The 19,920-nt window shown below is 49.3% G+C and overlaps 5 protein-coding genes across 5 annotated transcripts; 3 read left to right on the top strand and 2 right to left on the bottom strand.

The window, feature by feature from the left end:
• Nucleotides 1-267: 267 nt before the first annotated feature.
• N7509_003185 (AAA-ATPase Vps4-associated 1 family protein) lies at nt 268-1,059 on the top strand (the record flags this gene model as incomplete). The annotated part of the gene is made up of 4 exons (XM_056627822.1): nt 268-378; nt 486-752; nt 823-893; nt 945-1,059. The coding sequence occupies 4 exons, from the start codon at nt 268-270 to the stop codon at nt 1,057-1,059; spliced, it is 564 nt and encodes a 187-aa protein (XP_056490556.1).
• A 4,945-nt stretch (nt 1,060-6,004) lies between these two features.
• Nucleotides 6,005-7,635, bottom strand: dspC (dual specificity phosphatase YVH1; the record flags this gene model as incomplete). The annotated part of the gene is made up of 4 exons (XM_056627821.1): nt 6,005-6,443; nt 6,554-6,904; nt 7,184-7,411; nt 7,592-7,635. 4 exons carry the CDS (start codon nt 7,633-7,635, stop codon nt 6,005-6,007), a joined length of 1,062 nt encoding a protein of 353 aa, XP_056490555.1.
• Nucleotides 7,636-12,886: 5,251 nt separating this feature from the next.
• znfA (putative C2H2 finger domain protein) lies at nt 12,887-15,055 on the top strand (the record flags this gene model as incomplete). The annotated part of the gene is made up of 3 exons (XM_056627820.1): nt 12,887-13,356; nt 13,427-14,320; nt 14,362-15,055. 3 exons carry the CDS (start codon nt 12,887-12,889, stop codon nt 15,053-15,055), a joined length of 2,058 nt encoding a protein of 685 aa, XP_056490554.1.
• Nucleotides 15,056-15,982: 927 nt separating this feature from the next.
• Nucleotides 15,983-17,907, top strand: N7509_003182 (uncharacterized protein; the record flags this gene model as incomplete). The annotated part of the gene is made up of 4 exons (XM_056627819.1): nt 15,983-16,033; nt 16,087-16,454; nt 16,534-17,353; nt 17,413-17,907. The coding sequence occupies 4 exons, from the start codon at nt 15,983-15,985 to the stop codon at nt 17,905-17,907; spliced, it is 1,734 nt and encodes a 577-aa protein (XP_056490553.1).
• Nucleotides 17,908-18,212: 305 nt separating this feature from the next.
• N7509_003181 (putative acyl-CoA thioester hydrolase) lies at nt 18,213-19,850 on the bottom strand (the record flags this gene model as incomplete). Its single annotated transcript, XM_056627818.1, has 5 exons — nt 18,213-18,763; nt 18,820-19,001; nt 19,056-19,352; nt 19,414-19,478; nt 19,551-19,850. The coding sequence occupies 5 exons, from the start codon at nt 19,848-19,850 to the stop codon at nt 18,213-18,215; spliced, it is 1,395 nt and encodes a 464-aa protein (XP_056490552.1).
• Nucleotides 19,851-19,920: the final 70 nt, after the last annotated feature.

Raw genomic sequence — 19,920 nt, 5'->3', positions numbered from 1 at the left:
GTCGTATGATGAGTAGATGGTTCAATTCGATATCAGTTATTAAGAACTTTAAATTTTGGGCGAATTGGAGGCCTACTAGGGCACTACAGTGGCCTTCAAGTTTAACTTACTATTTTTGAATCAACCACGTAGGTCATGGTCACATGACAACATCGCGATATCGTCGACACCCCAACCTTAGCAAGTTGTTTCCTTGTCAACAACAGGAGTCATTGCGGAGCAGCTAAGAGTCAACTTCTGCATATACTGGGGACTCCTCCCACCAACATGTCATTAACGAACATTTATCACCTGCGGCGGGTTGCAGATACCTCTTCGAAGGCATGCTTGATCTGCTTCAAGCCGTCAACTAGCGTTCTCATCACGCCCGATAACAAGGTATTTTACGGTCCAGACATAGTGGAAATTAATATATGCAGCATATGAAATAAATTTTCCACTCGGACTGGATAGTATATGCATGCGATCGCTAATCATCCCATCAGGACTTCTTCTACGTGTGCCCCGCACATCTTCAAGACCGCCACTTCTGCTCAGCGATAGTCGATACAGATGGCGAAGCAGCGCGCGAAAAGGAGAAGAAAATGGCGGAGGAAATCGAGAAAGTGAAAAAAGAATACGAGGAGAAGCAGAAGCGAAAAAAGGAAAAGAAGTCCGACAAGGACGAGAAGGACAAGGAGAAAGAGAAAGATGAGAAGAAAGGGGATTCCAAAGACTCAAACTCCAACGATGAGAAAGAGAGAGATGATAAGGTATTTTATGGATTATTTGCTGGTGTGGTGGTTTTCTTTTCCAGTAAGCTGATTGTCGCTTCTTTGCCAGATCGATTCAATCAAGAAAGGTGATTCAGAATCAAAAACAGATAATTCTCCGCGGGTTTTCGCTTTGCATAAGTGAGTTTTCTATGAATTTGTGACCATGAGCTAGTGACTGATGATTCCAAGAACCTTTTATCAGATGCGGATTGATAGACTACGAGGCATCGAGATGGCCAAACGTAACCAAGAAAGGATGAAGAATCCGTCTCTTTTCCCATCTGTTCCCAAGAAAGACCTTTAAGATCGGGAATAGGTCTCAATATATCTTCTTCAAATCGAATTCAAGAAGGACTAGCGCAGTCCGACCTCGCTGATATCCTTCTCTGTCACCTCATGGGAGTTGGTAGAAGAACACCTGGATCTTTCTGAGAGAATCCCCTTTATTTTATTGACATCTCTTCTTCCTATGAGCATTCTGGCAACTACGACTTCCAGTTGTGAATTAGAGGCAAAGCGAATTTCCAAAATAGCCTATCAATTGCACCCGCATTCCAAGATTATCGCCGTGAATCATCATTTTTTCCCTTAAGACTAAACATCTACAAAGTATGACATTTCCCCAAAACAACCCAATCTTGACACCAAGTAGGTCGCCTGAAAAGAGACAGGGCGCTGTGCAACGACCCATGGCAAGCAACAGAGTACCCTTGCGTTTGATGCAGATTATTCCTTCACTAGGAGGGCTTCTTACTTCAATGAATTGGGCATACGGGCATATAGCAGAAAATGAAAATCCCGTTGCAGAGACAAAGATCGACGTTGAGGATTGCTCTAATACTACATAAACATTGTACGACAATGTCCTACCGCAAAGCGCCCTGCAAAGAAACCTTACCACACGATGGCAGACTCGCACAACAATCCAGCAGAACTAACTAATCGACTAGGTTCCGAATCCTGCAGGAATGACAGCCACGAGCCAACGCCCTACCGTTGGGCTGAGCAATAATTCAAGGAAAGGCGAACTCTGTGCATGTATTGACACTTCATCGCCCTGCCTATCACACCCCTCCCCCATCCTCCCATCCCATCCTTCCCCCCCGCCTTCAATGTATGTCCCATGTACACGACCCAATCTGTCCGGCAAGGCCACCCACGCCCCGGCCCGCATGCATGGATTGCATAAAGAAATGTCACGTCAACTGATCTGATTATCCGGGAAATACGGCGCGACTAACGGGCGTCCCGCAGTCTTTCGCGCATCGCAGGATGGTCAGTGCTGGCCTGACCTGACCGTGCTCAAAAGCTCCAACCTTGTCCCTCTCTCTGCCCTCCCCTCCCCTTGCCCTGCCCTGTAGGACTACATCACAGGTGTGCACGGGTGGGGTGTATCGGGAAAATAAGCACTAGGGTAGTATCCAACGGGCAAAATCGTGAACCCCCCGCTCTTTTGCATTGCGAAACGATCCCCTCTCTCCCCTGTCAGCCTTAGTGGGCTGGGTTGTAGGGTCCGTTGTACATTTTTGGGTTTGGGCAGTGTATGGTAGTGGAGTGGGTTTCTTACATCCTGCGATTCAATGGCGATCTTCGGGGTTCTGGAAGTCTTCGACTGGTTGCCTTACGCACTGATTCTCTGGTGATGCGGCTCTTTCGGATGAATGGGTCTATTTATACGGAGTACGAGTGAGATGAGTATGAACAGGCCATGATATTGGGTCTCATAGGAGGAATTGGACTTCGAGTGGATTCCGGTGATGGGACTAAACTAGCACGCAGGCCATTCTCGCAGCCTGACCTAAGCTTCCTTGCTTACTCTACCGCTGCCTGGTCGAAACCTACTATTAGTTCCTCTTACTTGTTTAGGTAGGTATGATGTCGAGATGATGGATGTTATCAGCTTCAATGGAGCCTTGGAAGGCAGCGGTGAGAATAGACGACAGACTAGCCAAATCCAGCACCGTTATACTATATCTTCTACTAAAGTACATTGGCCTTGAAATCTATTCTTAACTCCCGTGAGGCTCCGCAAACTTTCCTGTTCCAAGGTTGCCTAATAATAAGCCCATCGGCCATTAGTATATACCGATTGAAGTTAATAGATGCGAGCCAACACCAAGCACCAATCCCCCAACCCCCAATTTTGAGCATCGGTTAGAGAGTCAGATATGTTGCCTAGCAGGCTACAGACGCGGCTAGCACCACACAAGACTCGAACTAGTCAACTTAGCGCATCCGATAAATAGTGGCAGTAAACTGGAGCTGGATAACCACCAACAAGGATCAAAATTGTGGCTATCGCACAAAAATGCATATGTAGTTCATCTTGGCGTAACGCGTATACATACTTCTGTTGTCCTTCGACTGCATGTCCGCCAAGAAAAATTGGTGGCTAGTATACGCGATTTCTGGCAGGCAGTTCCCAGGGCTGAGCTCCGGGCGAATGACTTGAGCTCCTGACTTCTGCTAGTAGCTTATCTGCATTATAGAGAGAGAGAAAAAGCGGCTATGCACCCGGGCACTTGTCGTAGTGCAGCCGGCGATCAACATAAAAAGTTGAACTTGAACTGGACCAGCTGTCCATTATCGAATCTGGTGATCGCGCTAGTCACACCAAGACTAACCCAGTCGCGAAACAGGCTATGCACCACGAAACTGTCACATATGCAAGGCGATCACAAACGCCCTAATAGGAAAGGGGGGGCGGCCCTGAAAGGGCGGAAGTCTATTTGATTAGCGCCCTCTGATCTGAAAGATGGGATGGGGGCCGTTGGTTGAACGAGTACTCGTACATAATGTAGAAGAGCTATGATATCAGCGTTGATTATCACCGCGCCATTGTCAGCACATCCAGTATGCGCGCGACTCCACTGGGAGAGCTGAGAAGCTCCCCCCCCTGCAAGGCAGTGCACAGCCCCACCCCCACTAGGGTCAAGATGGCGCCAATGAGCGGTGGCTGTAGGGCGAGTCTGTTTGTTAGCTTGCTGGGCTCCGGGGGTTCTGGTCGCATTCCAGGGCTGATGATGGATGATGGACCACATAAACGGGTCCCCGGGAGTGGTCCTTCTGCTAAAACCCGAGGAAGTGCCCTGGTCCCTGATTCACCAGTCTTACCTCAAATTGTAGTAGTTGCTTACTCGTAGTCGGATGTGAAGGGAATATAGTCTTTTCTTTGGTTGTTCTAGTTTTTTCTTACCTCAGGTAGTGTAGGATGCACGCCCCGGGGGCTGCAATGATTTCTATCTATAGACCTGAACCCTTGACAACCAACTTGCCCCCCCCCCCCCATCGTTGCCCAAGATACGGCATTTGCAACCCATAAATCCTACCCAGGCACAGACATGGACATGGAGGTGGACATGACACGGACACTTGAGAAGAAGAAACAAAAAGAAACAAAAAGGAAATGGAAATGGAAATGAATGTACTCGGTATTCCGTAATGGAAATGAGAGAAATAAAATAAAATAAAATAAACCCCATCAGGCACAGATCCAGCCAGGCACAACAGCACCAGACAAGCACCAACCAGCAAAGCACAGCATCGAATGCTCATGCTCATGTTCATGCTTCGCCCTACGGTATATTTACAGGGGAATACGGTGTAATACAAATACAAACTTGAATGAAGGTGAATTCAGCCCTAAACCAATCGGGAGCAACAGGAAGGCTGACCCGCTTTGCACAGCCTCCTTCATGTTTTCCCAACCTTGGAAAGTCTCCCTCCCTGAAGGGGCAATTAATCACCGTTGGCTTCCATCCCCTTCGTCATTGGCGTTTCGCCGATCCCTGATGAAACAATCTCTATGCGTTTGAAGAGGTGGAGAAAACGCAAAGTCTCTCTCTACAGTATGGAGTACATTGTCAGGGGCAGACGAGAGTACGGAGTACGAGAGAGAGACAGAGCGAGAACCCAAAGATGAATGAGGAAAGGTGGGGAGTGGCGGCTGACGAACAGCATTGCGCCGGGACCAATTTGCACCCGGCGATTTTCTCATGTTTGGTCGCTTGGCGCGCGACTAAGGATTGCTTTGGGGCCGGGGTCAAGGTTTCAGATTTGTCCTCAGCCACGAAGGGGGTAGCAGACTGTGTGTACTCCGTACTATGGTACTACTAGTATACGATTATGGCGATGTGCGTGGTGTGTGTTTAGGAGGGAAGCGCATTTCTTCGTTCCCCTGGGCGTTGCGTAGGATGGATGCAGCCCTAAGATCAGCCCCAGCCTGGATCTGGTCTGGTTTGGGCATGCACACACATACACACCTTCTCCATCTCGCACCTTTTAAATGACGAACGAGAGACTTGGTGACACTCCTCGCGAATCAGGTGGCATGAGTTGCGTGTCTTGGTCTTGGCAGCCTGCGCCTCGTCCTATGCTGTATCACTTTTAAGGTGGTTTTGCGCGAGCTTTGTGTAAGGCTGTGCGGGCTGGCTGAGGGCGGGCCGGATAAAGTATACTTCCCTTGTGAATGGCTTGCTTACCCAGGAACGGGCTGATGTTGTTCATCTCGTATACCCCGGCCTCGTGGGAACGGTCAGGTTCTATCTATAGGAATTATACGCAGTAGTAAGAACTAACAGAGCCGCTGATGTGTGTTCTGCATACCTATTGTGGTATACGGAGTACATTAGCTTGGTTCCCAGAACTAGTTAGCTTCTGTAGAAGTGATCTGTGGATTCGTTTGAATTTGCCAACATGGCGGTGACGGTCCTCGAGGAGCTGAAATAAAATCAACAACGCCCAGGCGAATGAGCGGGCATTGGGGCTCATGAGTAGGGCTGGCTAGAACTGCACTGGAGTTGTTTCAGGCAGCCCTATGCGGACCGCAACGGAGATCAAGCCTCAGTGTTCTCCTTACTGACAAGTATAACTGGTAAGAATAAAGACGGTCATATTCTCCGAGAAGCGAACCCACTCTGAAGGAAAGCTATTTGTCGCCTCCACTGACGCAAGTGGCCGTCGCGGATACGACTGCAGCAGTGGATAGCCTGTAGGAAGATGTTTACAACTGCGTCGTGGCTTCGACTACCCGTCAATGAGATGAGGTCTTGTCTAGCCCGGTGGGGTCTGTCGATCGCCCACTTTATGTACCTGGAGATAGGATTTGAACAAGAACCAAGGTTCTAGGAAAGAATCGAATGTTCGATATGTTCGATTGAAATTCGCTGAGAGAAAACAAGTATCATGGCTCGTAAACAGCTAATGCGAATGAATGCTCGTGGAATCTTATTTCAAAAGATTTTTTTTTGTCAAAGGTTACCACGGCCAGATCCGGGTTCTTGAGTTTCTGGAGCTCGCATCCCAGGAGGCATACGGATACCAACGCCTGCGCGAATTTGTGTAGCGTTCACCTTATTAGCGATATCGACTCGGGCTTTAGCAAGGCCCAGGGCGGGAACCACCCAGCTGCCACAGCTACATTGCAAGCCCTGCCAGGCAAATTTTCCAACATTGGAACCGCACTTAGGAGTAGGGCAGATGAGGCGACCTGCAAGAGGAGCTTCTTCCTCGGGGTTGTCGTAGGAGCTAGAGGTCTTAGAGCCATCCGTTGAAGGGTAAAGACTAGGGCTCATCCACTTCATGGGATGCAGAAAGACATGCGCGCATTCCGCGTTTGGCCGCACCTTGGTACTGTGACGCTTTTCCTCCTCGTGGGGCAGGATGTAGGGCGTTGTTGCAAGTGGCTTCCTGTTGGTGGGTTGTTTTTAGTCAAGTTGAACCGCAAACTTAGTTTGGAGGGGCGAGGGGCCGTCGAAATTCTGGTCTGGCGGGGAATGGGAAATGTGTATGATACGAACCGGCATTTGCGACACTTAATTTCCACTTCCTGCGATGCCTTTGCTTCTTGACGGGTGGGCTGCTCATCTTCAAAGCGCACCGACCTCAATTCCGGGGCACGGCCACATGCAACGCTTTCCTCAACATCGCGACGATACAGCCAGCGTTGGTACACGGGGTGCTCCGTGACATCATCAGGGCAACCCATCTCGTGGTAAAGCGCTAACTGCTCCATGAAGCCGTCATTAGGCTCGCACAGGGGGCGCGACTGCCTGATTACCTCTAGCGCAGAATGCGGTGTGAGTGCACTAGGCTTCTGGTGGAGCAGGTAGGCGATACAGACAGCCGCGGAACGGGACTTGCCCATCGCACTGGATCGACATGTTAGTTCCCGTATTTCCCTGCAAGAGGCGAATTTCTGTGCCGTGTCGATGAGTAAAGGCAACCAGAAAAAAAGCAAAACCAAAAGGCTAAAGCCCACAAAGAGAGGAAGAAGAAGTGGAAGAGAGTCTAGCCATGCGCAGATCCCAAGAGGGGCACGTGATGACGTCGTTGCAGAAGGATGAGGTGCAGATGGAATATCGTATGATGAATATTGAAATGCAGGGAAGTACTCAAGGGGGGAAAAGTGGAGTGGAAAGTAAACTCACCAGTGTACAAGGACATTACCTCCCGCATCAAGGCCAGACTGGATGAATTGTATAGCAGCAGGGAAGTGCTGCAAGAGGTTCTCATCATCGGTATCATCTGCGTCTATAACAAAGTGCTGAAAGGAAGAGAAAGCGTCCTTGACCTCGGCCGGATTGAGACGTAAAACAGAAACCACATGAGTGATATTTTCCCTTTCGAGCGCTGCCTTGTTCTTCAGACAGAAGATGCTGTAGTGGGGTAAAGTGATACCAGTTAGCAATGAGAAATAGAGGCAGAACAATACTGTTGAGAAAGATGCGTTCAAGTTGAGAGCCCTGAAGAGGTCCACTCATAGTGGCACAGGCAGGAAGTACTAGTAAGTACTGGTAGAGACCAGTAGTACTAGAAAAAGCAGATAGAAAACGAACCCAGAAATGTAGATATTTTGGCCGGGAATCTGGTTCATAGCCATGATTGGTGCGGGAAGGGAGTCAAGCATCAATATTGAAAGACGAAGTGTATGTCCAAGTTGACCCGCGTCAAATACTTTCAGTATTGATTGGTGATAATGTCATTAATGTTTGAATGTCAATGTTTGATAGTCACTGGCACTGGCCCGCAGACTCTGCGTTTCCCCAGTTCTGCGAGCCTCGGCACATTACCTAATTAGGAACTAGGGCTTAGGGCTGCCGGTCACGTGAATAGTATATACTCGTACAGTATTTATGTTACTCGTATGTATTGGATATGATGAGAGTTCCAGATAGTATAATGAAGGGAAGAGAAAGCCTTCAAGAAGGGAAGACGAATACGACAAGACAGGACGGACTAGTTGAGTATGAGTACTGAGTACATATACCCCATACTCGTACTGTAACTAGATTTGCTGCACTTTCACTCCAGGGCTTCACTGCAATGACCCGCCAATCGCAAGTTCTGCGCGCGCAAACCGCTGGAGTGGGCCCAAGATGGAGTTACCCACTCATTCCCTCCGCATTTCAGGGCATTGGTTACTACCAACTACGAGCACTCGTATTCACTCTACTCCGTACGGAGTACGGAGTACACGATGGGTTATCCTTACCCTTACCTACTAGTCGAACCGAACCACACTTGCACTCCATACATATCCAACAGTACTCCGTATTCCGTACAGAATACAACGGCATCCGGCTGATGTCCCCGCCACCCAGCCCCAGCTCCATCTTTGTCTCGGCCAGGAAATCTCGGTTTGAAAAGGAGAATACTGAATGCTGGTACTCCATACAAACAAGACTAGCCGAGCGGCTCACGCCGCAGTGGGCCCATTGAATTATCTCCCGACACCAACTGCATGTCCGACCTGCCGATTCGTCCTGAGCACTGCAAGGGGTCGACGTGCTCTGACTTGCCGCGGGTAAGCTTGGAAATCGCAGGAACATCGACCTGCTGGCTGGATGAGACTCCCGCAGAAGTATCACCGAGCGGGGAAAGGGGGCGCAGTCACGCCGCTGTTACTTGTGACTGGCGGTGGAAGGGAGAGGCGTTAGCGCACGCGCGCGCCCTTAGGCTGCAGCCCTCTAAGGCTTAAGGCTGACATCTGGGAGAACCGTCGGGGGTGTGGCGATGATGCTGACAAGGGCGTTCTCCTTTTCATCCAGCCTTCACTAGCGACCTGTACGCCGCGTATACTACAATGTATACACACTCGAATCGACTGGCACTTGGCTGATATGGATACGCCTCGCGGTTCGTCAATCCTTACCGGAAGCGAAGTGCAGAACTGCGCCCCCTTCGATGGAGCAAGAGATGCTTGGCTATCGCAAGGACCGGATTTGACTGTGACGATCGATAAGTGCGAAAGTCTATTGAGACTAGTTCCGGGTAGGGAACGTCGCCGGCATCCGCCACATCCTGGACATTGGTATGGGCATTGGCATCACTAGGTTGTGGGATGATGGGACATGCCAAGATATTTGGAACCCGGGCATGTACTGTAGTATGTACCGAGCGAGCAGGAGATCTGGCCTGGTATCCGATCTCCCTTGTATCACCGCCGAACGAGGATCATGTCTCAAATCTGAGCGATCCTCGTGATTGACCCTACCTCTTAGTAGTCTGTACTCCGTACTCCGGGACTTACATTGATTATACTCGGGGTTATGTATGTTTTCAGTGCCAGGTACGAAGTAACTAGTCGTATACGAGGCACTACTAGTAGTACTATTAGACAACGTTCTGTCAGAATTGGTTTAGTGTTGAGAGTTATTGACGTACCACCTGAGCAGTGGTCAGACTACGGAGTACCTAGACATCACCTCCTGACCCCTCGATCGATCACTCCATCCTATTACGGAGTAAGTAGCCCTATACCCCGTGGGACCTGGCCGAGGTAGTATGATATACGATGACGTCTCCTCCTGACTCGTAATGTAATACCGTGATTCTTTCGGGTTGAGACAGAGCCTACACAGAGAAACTTGGTTAAATTCGAGAAGAAGAAAGAAAGGAGCCACAAAAAAATTCGAAGAAAAGAAGCCAAGAAACATCTGTTCGTGAAGCTGGTGTGGAGCATCTCGCATGACTCAGCAGCTTGTCAACGTCTTAGTACACTGACAGTCGAGGTTACTGCAACCTCCTCCGCATCCATCGAGGCACTTGTCGGAGAACTGGGGCTGGACTCATTCTCTCTGCTGCCTGTTGAACATGTCTTACTCTCCAGGATGGCAGCAATCGTACGGAGCACTCCGTACTGAATAATGGACCTTTCCCCCCTGCTCAATGTTAATTGACAGGCGGTCCAGGAGTGTGGCAGTGCATGCATGAATGGGGCCCAAGTGGATCACGCTAGGAAATCAGTGGGCCCGAACTAGCGACTCAGCATTGTCCATTCAATGTGGAGGCAATAAAGAATGTTCTCTGCCTTTTGCAACGAGGAAACAAAAGTGATACCAGGGGAAGTTGGAAAAAAACAGCCAGAAGATAACGCTTGGACAGACCATCCGAAGACTCCGATCACATCGCGCGACAATTTCCTAGCGGAACGCATCCCTGCTGCACATACGAGTACAGTATGTACACACTGGCTTTGTTTGTGTGACCGGGATCATGTACGGAGTACTTGGGTACATGATTTCTCACAATCCGAGCAGATATAAGCCTACCGCCAAGCCCCTTCCAAGACTGTCACCGGTGCATATTGTATTCCTTCCCTTGTCAATCTGAATTCGCCGCCCCATCCCTCCCCCTCCTTATGGGAGTCTATTCCGTGGTATTGGTCGCATACATACCCCCTTATCCGTATCTGCAATCCCATGTGTCCACCCCGCTAAACCATGGTTCCTTGAGCATGGAACGTGTTGCACCCTAGTCTAGCCCAATGTCGTTCCGAGCCGTTACCAACAGCCCTCGGTACCTTACTACCGTAGGGCTCAGGCGATGGCACTACATGCGACCCCCTGCCCCATGGAGGGACAATGCATCCAGCCATGTGCGGCGAATCTACGAGAACAAGAGAGAGAAAGAGAGGCAGAGCGGGGACTTCAAAGGAGGGGTTTAGATCATCGCGAGGCGTCCAATACATACGAGAGACTCCATTCACAGTCCACTCTCCACCCTGGCGTCAAGCACAGAGAGGGAAGAGGAGAGGGGGAGAGGTCCCATTTCATTCTATAGGGTGCTTTGGTTGGCGTTACGCGCCCATAATGGCCCCAGGATGGGGTAAAGTAGAGTGTTTGGCCGTGAACTAGACTGGATCTCATTTGTCGAGACTAGAGCGGCCCATGCCTAGATTGCTGGACCCCCTCCATCTTCATTTCGAACAGTACTAGGCTTGATCGTCCCGGTTTCTGGAAGGCCGGATTCCCAAGTTTGGACAGTGATTGAACCACGGGTGATCTTTTGTACAAGGCTATTCAGTGGGCTGAATAGCCTACTAATTACAGTTAGGATGGTACCGGAGTACACAGGAAAGAAGTAAAGAGTTCTCGGTAGTAACAAGACTCTGTACTAGCAGCAACGGCCACGGCAACAGTAACAGGGCAACAGGGCAACAAGGACTGGAAGTTTAATCTAAATGCCCCAGCCTTGTGCTGGGCTTCATTCCCAACGTGGCCACCCACGCGGGAGCTACAATTAAAATCTGAGATCTAATGATGATCCTAGAAATGCCATTCCCTTTTCGTCGCCCCCCCTCTCCCTCTCCCGCTCCACTCCTTGGCTGATTTTGGCTTCCCGCAACTGTCCGTAATGGTATGTAAGTAGCTTACACTGGTACGAGATACCAACCTGGATTACATACAATTCATACAAATCCATACAAATGCGTCTGGGAGGGTTTTTCGCCTCTTTTACCACGTCAACCCTCTTAACCCACCCCGAACTGCAGGTTAGGTCCGAAGACCCATCCGTTTATTGAATTGTTTCAATTCCATTTTTTTTTTTAATTATTTTCATTTATTTTTTTAGGGATTTTCGTTTGCCCCCCCTCCTCTACAGGCGCCTTGTTCCAGAATCTCCCCCTACAAACCCATCTTTCTCCCCCCCCCTCCTCCTTTCTTGGCTCAGCTCGGTGAGAATGAGATCATCGACATTGCCTCCTCTCCCTCGGTCCTAAATCACTTTTGCACCTTTGGCTCGAGCCCTTAGATCCAATCATTTGGCTGCACCGCCTCTTGCCTGACTTTCTAACTGCCCGATTTTCCACTCTCTCTGGGGCGCAATTCTTTCCTTTCTCCCCTTCCTTTTTTGCCCTTGAACCTGAACTAGTGCCTTCTCTGGACTTGTTCAGCTCTCTTTATTCTTTTCGGTCTTTCCGTGTCCCTCTGGGGAATTATTATTCAATTGTTCAGCCCGTGGTGGGGTGTTCCCGAACACAACTAGTTGGTTTGAAGCCATTGCCATTGCCATTGCATCTCTTATACTTGTGACCAACAACGGGAATACCAATCGCATTTGGGGTTCCTCTGCTAGAGAATAGCTGAGGTTTAAATTTACCCTTTGCCTAAGACAGCGCGCATCTCTTCATCTTCAAAAGCCAAAGAATCCAAAAGCATGTCCAGTCCCGCTGTTCGCGATTGACTGCTTCTATGGGACACAGACGGCTTCCAGACAGGGCTGTGTGTCACTTATCAAACGTTTCATCCCATGAGGCGAATCGCCGAACAAGGGTACCGAGCAAGAGGTAGGTTCCTTTTAATCCTGTTTTATCGTTCATTTCTCTTTTAATATTGCGCCCCTCCCCTGTCAGCCCTATTGCCTTGCGGATGCGACGGCGAACTACGAGTGCGACTTGCAATATCAGGTCACCTTTTGCCGCCTTTCTCGGTTCCACACATCTAACTCTCAACTAGAAATCCCAGGCGCATGAAAACCTTCACCTGTTGCCACTCTACAAGTTCCACCTCGCTTCGCCCGTACTTGCTTACCCATTAGAAGCTGGACCTTCTTGGTTCCCAAGCAATCGGAGGTGGGGGTTGAGGCTGGCAGTCCACTTAGGAATCCCAGCCTAGTTTCACCGACGTTCGCACTGCACTCAACTGGATTGAGTTGCTGTTGATCTGATTTGCTCAGCTTATTCCGATCAACTTTCTTTTCTTTCTTTCCATCTTCCTTTTTATTATTTTCAATTTCTTTTTTCTTGGAAGTGGATTTGATTCGGACAAACGCCACCGGATTCAGCTCATGCTTAGTGCAGCTGGCCATCCACATCTTCCACTCCCACGCCACTCCACACACCATCTAGAATGGACCGACTAGCCGCATCGCCGAATTTCTATGTTTCAAAGGATCACGAGTACGACCGTCATCGCCATCGCCCCGAAACATCCATGATGCCCGAATTGCCATTCCCATCCTACGGCCCTTTACCCATTCCATCTCGCCCCAATATGCATACTGCGCCTCCTCCGTTGCCTCCGCCAACGCGCATCCACGATTTAGAGAACGGCTATGATGCTGGGTGGTTGCATGCGAATTCTGATCGATCTGCATCTCTTCTTCCCCCGATTAACCCAGCCTCAAGCTTATTTGGTGGTGGCCGTAGCCGTCCCGACTCTGCGCCCAGAAGTGATCGAATGGACCTTGATGAGCTTGAAGGCAGGCAAAGTGGCATGCCACTCTCCCGCAGCTCTGAGGCTCAAATTAAGATTGAACCGCCACCACCGACAGATGATGGATTCCCGAATTCCATGTCTGTCAATCCCAATGGTCCGATGTAAGATTAAAAGGGCTTGCTCTTCTTTGTCTTCTCCTTCTCAGCCTTTCCCATACTAAACGATCTCCAGACTGAAAGGCGAGCGTGACTTTTCTCTGCGAAGTGTAAAAGACTCGTCAAATGCGTACGATCAGCATCTGCTGTCCAAGATAGGGAAGCCCATTTCTCCCCGAGGATCGATCAGCTCGGACCACCGAAACTCAATCTCCGCACTTACTGTTCCATCTATTCCCTCACGCTCATCGAGCAATCTGCCATCACCGGGGCCCTCTGAAGGTTCAACGCTTGATGTGAAATGGTATAGCAGTCCGCAGTCAGGAGGGGTGTCACCCCGATCGAAAACAGATTGGAGGGAGTATGTCGAGGGTCGCAGCCCGAGTGTCGAAAGCAATCTCCCATCGGTAGCCGATTTTGAATTTGGAAGACGCCGATATCGTGGAACAACTCCATCGCGCGAGGACAGCATCAGTTTACCCAGTCGATCAAATCGTGGCAGCTACGACCAGGGCGTGTTCTCTGATATTGAGGGTGATTTCTCGACAGACGAGCCAGTTCCCCGACAATTCATTCTCCGTGAACCGACACCACCTTACCCCGAAGGCTCAAGACAGGGGATGAAGCGACGAGCATCATCTCCACCACGGGAACCGATCAATACTGACGATCGCCACACTTTACATACAGTCACGAGTAACGGGGATTTGTCGCAGCGGAGGACGAGTGGTCACCCTTTCACCAACAATCTAACGGTAAACAGCAGCTACGCTCCGAGCCAACGAACGTTATCAGCGGCTTCTTCGCTCAGTATCCGAACCTCTGGTTCCTATTCTTCCGCTCTTTCGATCGGTGGCAGTAGCATGACCAGCCTCTCGCCATATGACCGGCCATCCCCGGGGGGCCTCTCCCTTGTTCGGATCTCGACGCATATCACGAAAAGTCGATTCTCAACGCAAGTTCCCCCGGAGTACCACTTATTCCTGTACCGAGGCCCTTACCAGGAGCCAGCACCCTCGAACCTCCCGCCACAGATTCCACCGGAAAGATGTCGATGCCGATGCCGATGCCGATGCCGATTGCCCTGAGCGTTCCCAAGCCTGCTTCCTCGAAGATGGGCGGGTTGTTCATTTGCGACTGTTGTCCGAAGAAGCCCAAGAAGTTCGATAGCCCGGAGGATCTACGCGCCCACGAGATGGAGAAGCAATATTCGTGCCAGTACTGCAACAACCGCTTCAAGAACAAGAACGAGGCGGAACGGCACCAAAACTCGCTCCATCTGCGACGTCATTCGTGGTCATGTGCATCACTTGTCTCGTTCCAGTCAGCATTCCATGGCTCGGGATCGCCAACCTGCCAAACAAACGCCGGTCCATCGCACGATACATGCGGTTATTGCGGTGAGGAGTTCCCGAACTACCCTCGACCGGATTGGGATCGTCGGTTTGAACACTTGACGACTGTGCACAAGTTCGGCGAATGCAATAATGCGAAGAAGTTCTTCCGTGCGGATCACTTCCGTCAACACTTGAAACACAGCCATGCAGGGACTAGTGGAAAGTGGACCAATATCCTCGAAAATGCTTGTATGAAGGAAGAGCAGCCACCGGAGCCACGAGATAGAAGTGGTTCTGGGGCTAGTAATGGCCCACAAATCAATCCTGGATCTTTGACATCCAATACAATTGATGAGGTTCTGGAATAAGAAAACTCAACTCTTCTTTTTCGTTATACATACGCCATGCGACATTCTGTCCCAATCTCCCATCAAACCTCTCAACACCTACATCTATATGGCTTTTCTCTCCAAGCCTAATTTATCATCGAACTTGATTATTCAAGCTCCTTCCTCCGAATCTCTCAACCCCAACCCTCAATGCAACAAAAAAGTGACTTTCGAAAAGCGCATGGAGGCACTGGACATAACGAAGTGAAACGATTTATAACTATATCTTTTTTGACCAATTTTGCATCCTCCGTTCCCCTTCTCCGCAACATCTCAACATCTCAACAAACATATTTTGTTTCTTCTTTCTATTTTTCTTGTTTCAGGTTTTCGAAAGGTGGCAGGGAGTTTCTGTTTGTTCCTGGGTTTTGGATACTGCCATTTGCGCGTTGTACCTGGTGCATCATTACCTGGGTGGTTTGGCTGGGGTTACATCTCTTATCATTCTTCATGATACCGGAGCAGGTCATTTCCTTTTTCCTTTTCAATTGTCCCATTGGTGGTTGGAGTCGGTGCATGGGTTGGGGGTCTGATTTATGTTTTGTTTCTTATACTGGGCCCCTGCTTTGCTCCGCTCTTGCTCTTCTCCATCATACATACTATATCCCCATTTGTATATAGGCCGAAACTTAGACCATATCAAGCGCATAACTTACTGTTCTAGTTTCTGTGATCTGGTAACTCGATCTCTCAGCCTTGCTGATACGTAGTGGTTCCATTTTCTGTTTCCCAATGATTTCCACCAGGCTTCTTCCATTTTACTGAGGCTGAGTAAGCTGTCTATTGGGGCTTAAAAGCAGGCACCAAAACAACCCCGCAGAAGCATTGCCAACAACATCCAAACAACTACCGTCTTCGATCCAACTTGTTTCTTGAATCCAGCTCGCTGCTTGAGCTGCCTATACCATGAGTCAACCCGAAATTCCTCCCGAGATCTGGCATCTCATTCTCAAAGCCGTATGTTTTCCTCTCGGTGCTGCCATATCACAGTTTCCAGAACCTAACCCCAGCAACGACACAAGCTACCCACTCGAAGTGATCTTGCCAATGTCTGCTCGGTCTCCAGACTATTCGATACCCTTGCCACTCCACTACTGTACCGATCAGTCATTTTATGCCGGATGAGCAACGACTGGTCGCTATTTCCCGATGATTTTGAAGCCACTGAGCGGCCGAAACATTTTGAAGATCTTTATTTCGGTCTTTTCTATCGACTTTTGGACGATAGGAATGAGGTACTGCGAGCATTTGTGCGTGAGATGACCTTCAAGCTTCAAGGCACCAAGGAGGATATATCTCGTGCTTGGGACAAATTGAGGCCACCCCAGGACCTCTTGGCTGGACTGGTCAGAAAGCTTCCAAATCTAGAAGCTGTATAGTAAGAGAGAGACCCAGACGACCCATTGATATCATCATGACCTCGTGAGCACCGCTGATATACTCACACTTATATCTAGCTTTATAGGAGAGCTTCCCATATCCGACGCCCTTGTGGATGCATTTCTCGCTCATCAGAAATTCCCAAAGCTTTATTTAAAACACGAAGAGGGACTCATCCAGAGGGAAATTTGCGCTCCATTTGTGCCGGAAGTATGTATCTCTGTGGATACAACAGCCCCAGTCCCTACTCCTAATAGAGAATTACGGCCATGGGAGCAAGAGTTCAAGCCACAGAGACTAGCTCTGCATGAGATTTTCGCCGCATATCCGAAGCTTGAGGACCTATCAGTTTCGATCAATCTTTTACGGGGAGGCTGTGTGATAGATTACTCCCCTGATTCAGCAGAGATAGTACCGCTTTCGATACCCGATAAATTCACCTTTCCACCGCTGAAAAATCTTTCATTAAGCGGTTATCATATCACAGATGAAGAGAAACCTCTCTGGAAACAGAGATTCCCTTGGGGAGAATTAGAATCTCTCACGCTGGGAGTTCAGACCCACAATGGCGTGCTGGAGTCGGCTACTGGAAACGTGCATAACTTGAAGAATTTCCAAATTACAAGTTATACCCGCCATACTGCCTCGAATTCGAGCCCTGAGCTTGACTTGTTCTTGTCCTCTTTCAATTCCCTAGAGAGCCTCACTGCCAAGGGACTTGTCCCTTCGTTGAATTCTGTGATGAACCATTCCAATCTCAAGCACCTTTGTCTCCATGCCATTGAGGAGACCGATCAGGAGAGAAAAACTCTGAATTTGGAAGAGATAGAAGACTTGGATCTACATTGTCCAAATCTCACGAACCTGGAACTAGATATCAATCCAAATGGCACATGGGTAAGCCACGAGCTGTGTCCCATCAGAAGTATCCACAGCATTAACAAATAATTTTCTAGCCAAAAACCTCAATGGAGGCTCTAGCAACCAAATTCGGAAATCTTCGTGAATTGATAATTCATGTCGGTCTAGGAATATCAATCGCAATGAAGAACGCTCAAAAGGGGTTCCCACTGACGAAGGCTTTCAAATCGGTATTGACCGAAGAAATCGCAAGATCCTCTGCAAAACGATTTCTTGAATGCAGAGGGCCGTCAAACCTGACGAAAATTACATTGAAAACTGGCGAAGATCTACGTTGGTTCCCACAATGGCATCCCGGATACGCTGATGCGGAAGAGGAATGTTCGAGGATATTCGAGATAGATGCGCGCCTGGGACAGGATGGTGAAATCATACTCAAAGAGCTAGACAGCACACGGGCTAGCATTCTGAGAAGGTTAGGGAGTCCGAATGGGGCATTTAACCGTACATTCCTTGGAAAATCTCCTACACGAATCAGTACAGCGCCGCGGGTGTTTCAGGCATCGTCCTTTAGTACAAGCTCAACTTGACCTGTAATTGGATTTTCTTTATTACAAATTGTTATTTTCTGAGGAGGCCATATTATTGCTCGCATATACTAGTACTAGTATAAATGCCCATGAACCTTGGAATTGCAAGGTTGCTTTACTTATTTATACTCCAGGGCTGCCAGTGGGCCATAGAGACCCGGGAATTTGGATTATGAAGAATCATATCAAAATAGAATATTTTTTTTGGTACCGATCGGAATTGCTCTATGTACATTACCCAATTATGCCGAATAAAATTATTTTCCCACAAATGCAAGTTTTCGAAACGACGCGAGGAGTAGAATTTACTCAGTGACACTGTCCTGGATACTCCGCAGGGCACTCATCTTATGTGCAGGGTCGATAGCAGCAGCATTGAGAGCGCGACGTCTCGCATCAGTCCAAAGCATGAACTCCCCATAGCTCTTGGGCATAACATTGATATCCTTCTCCACCAAGAAAGTGTAGTTGAACATACCAGTCGACTTCTTGGTACCGTGCTCAACATCACGAACCTTGGTATCAACGCGGACCTGCACCTTTGTGTACTTGGAGTGGCCGTCCTCGCGTTCTTCGGGTTCGGTGAAAGCTACCGTTGCGCGCAGGTAGAGCACGCTTCCGACAGGAACAGGATTTTCAAAAGTACTTGGGTCAAGGGCAAGGAAGTTGGGGCGGGCGTGGGCGAAAGAGGCAGCGCAGCAGAAGGCCAGCTCGAAGGATTGCTTGAGGAGAAACCCACCGAAGATCATGAAGTTGTGGCGGTTACGATCTTGGGGTTGCATAATCATCGCCGATTTCAGGACGGTGTCGCTCATGAAAACTTGGTTGTCCGGGCGAATGGCTGGGACTTGGGGGCCTGGGGGTTGTTTAGCTGAGGCAGGTGAGAAATAGATAGCACATAATGGTACTCACTCAGATATGACATCTCCTTGGTCCACATGGAGTGGATCAAGTTACTCTCTTCATCGTCAGGAGCCTTCTCAAGGAGACTGCGTGTGCGCAGAGCCTTCTTGGCTTGGTAGTTGGCCTCTCCCTTCTTGAAGAGTTTCTCTTCCTCTGCGTTCTCCAAAATCAGAGGTGCGACAGGGACAGGCCTGGATAGTTTCGATTAGCACGTTTTCAAATCCAGCTTCTAACGGAGAACTTACTTCTTGGTAGCGGGGTCAAGGGAAACCATCGTGAATGCACAGGTAATCAGCACATCCTCGGGCTGAGCAGGTTGACCCTCTGGGCGAAGCTTAGAAACCTGACACGATACCTCCATACTGGATCGACCAGTAGCGTAAGAAACCTGTCCACTAAGTTCGAGATCACAAATTTCCATGAGCGGGTGCTCGATGGTGATCCTGTCCACGGCCGCAGTGACGGTACTGACGCCTTCGCCGGTATGACGGTAGGCAATGACACCAGCAAGGGCATCGAGATCCATAAGCAATGATCCCAAGCTATTTCAGCATTAGTTGTCGCACAAGCATGCACCTATGACAAGACCTAGGTCGATCTCACCGAATATGTCCAGAGGCATTGAGATAAGTATCAAGCAGCCATTTATCTTGCGCTAAAGGCAAAATCTGAAAAATAACGCAAAGACAGTTCGTTAGCTGCGAAATATCACAGGATCAACGCTGTAAATCGATACATACAGCACTGTAGTAACTGTCCGACATCTTCTTCGGCGTCACATCGGGCTTAACAGCTGGGGGTGGAGCTCCCTCCTTAGCCCCCTTGGCCACCTCACGACTCTCATTCAGAGCGTCTATCCAGGCTGTTTTCACTCGACCAGCCCAGACCCGGCGCTTCTCCTCTTCATTGCAGGGTGTCGCGTGGAATCCACGCGAAGCGCTCGGCGATTGCGCGGCGATGGCTGCGCGAGCAGGCAGAGTCCTTGATACAAGAGACTTAGAACCGGAGACGGCTATCCTTCTTCCTGCGAGACCAAACATGGCGGAATATGTAGATGTTGGGGAATTTGATGAGGCTGAGGATCTGGAGAAGCGTCAGATTAGTATCAGC

The sequence above is a fragment of the Penicillium cosmopolitanum genome (genome assembly GCF_028827165.1).
Source record: "Penicillium cosmopolitanum strain IBT 29677 chromosome Unknown utg000005l:1.0-4006212.0:1.0-4009387.0, whole genome shotgun sequence".
Taxonomy (NCBI): Eukaryota; Fungi; Ascomycota; class Eurotiomycetes; order Eurotiales; family Aspergillaceae; genus Penicillium; species Penicillium cosmopolitanum.
This window is presented reverse-complemented; position numbering and strand designations above follow the sequence as displayed.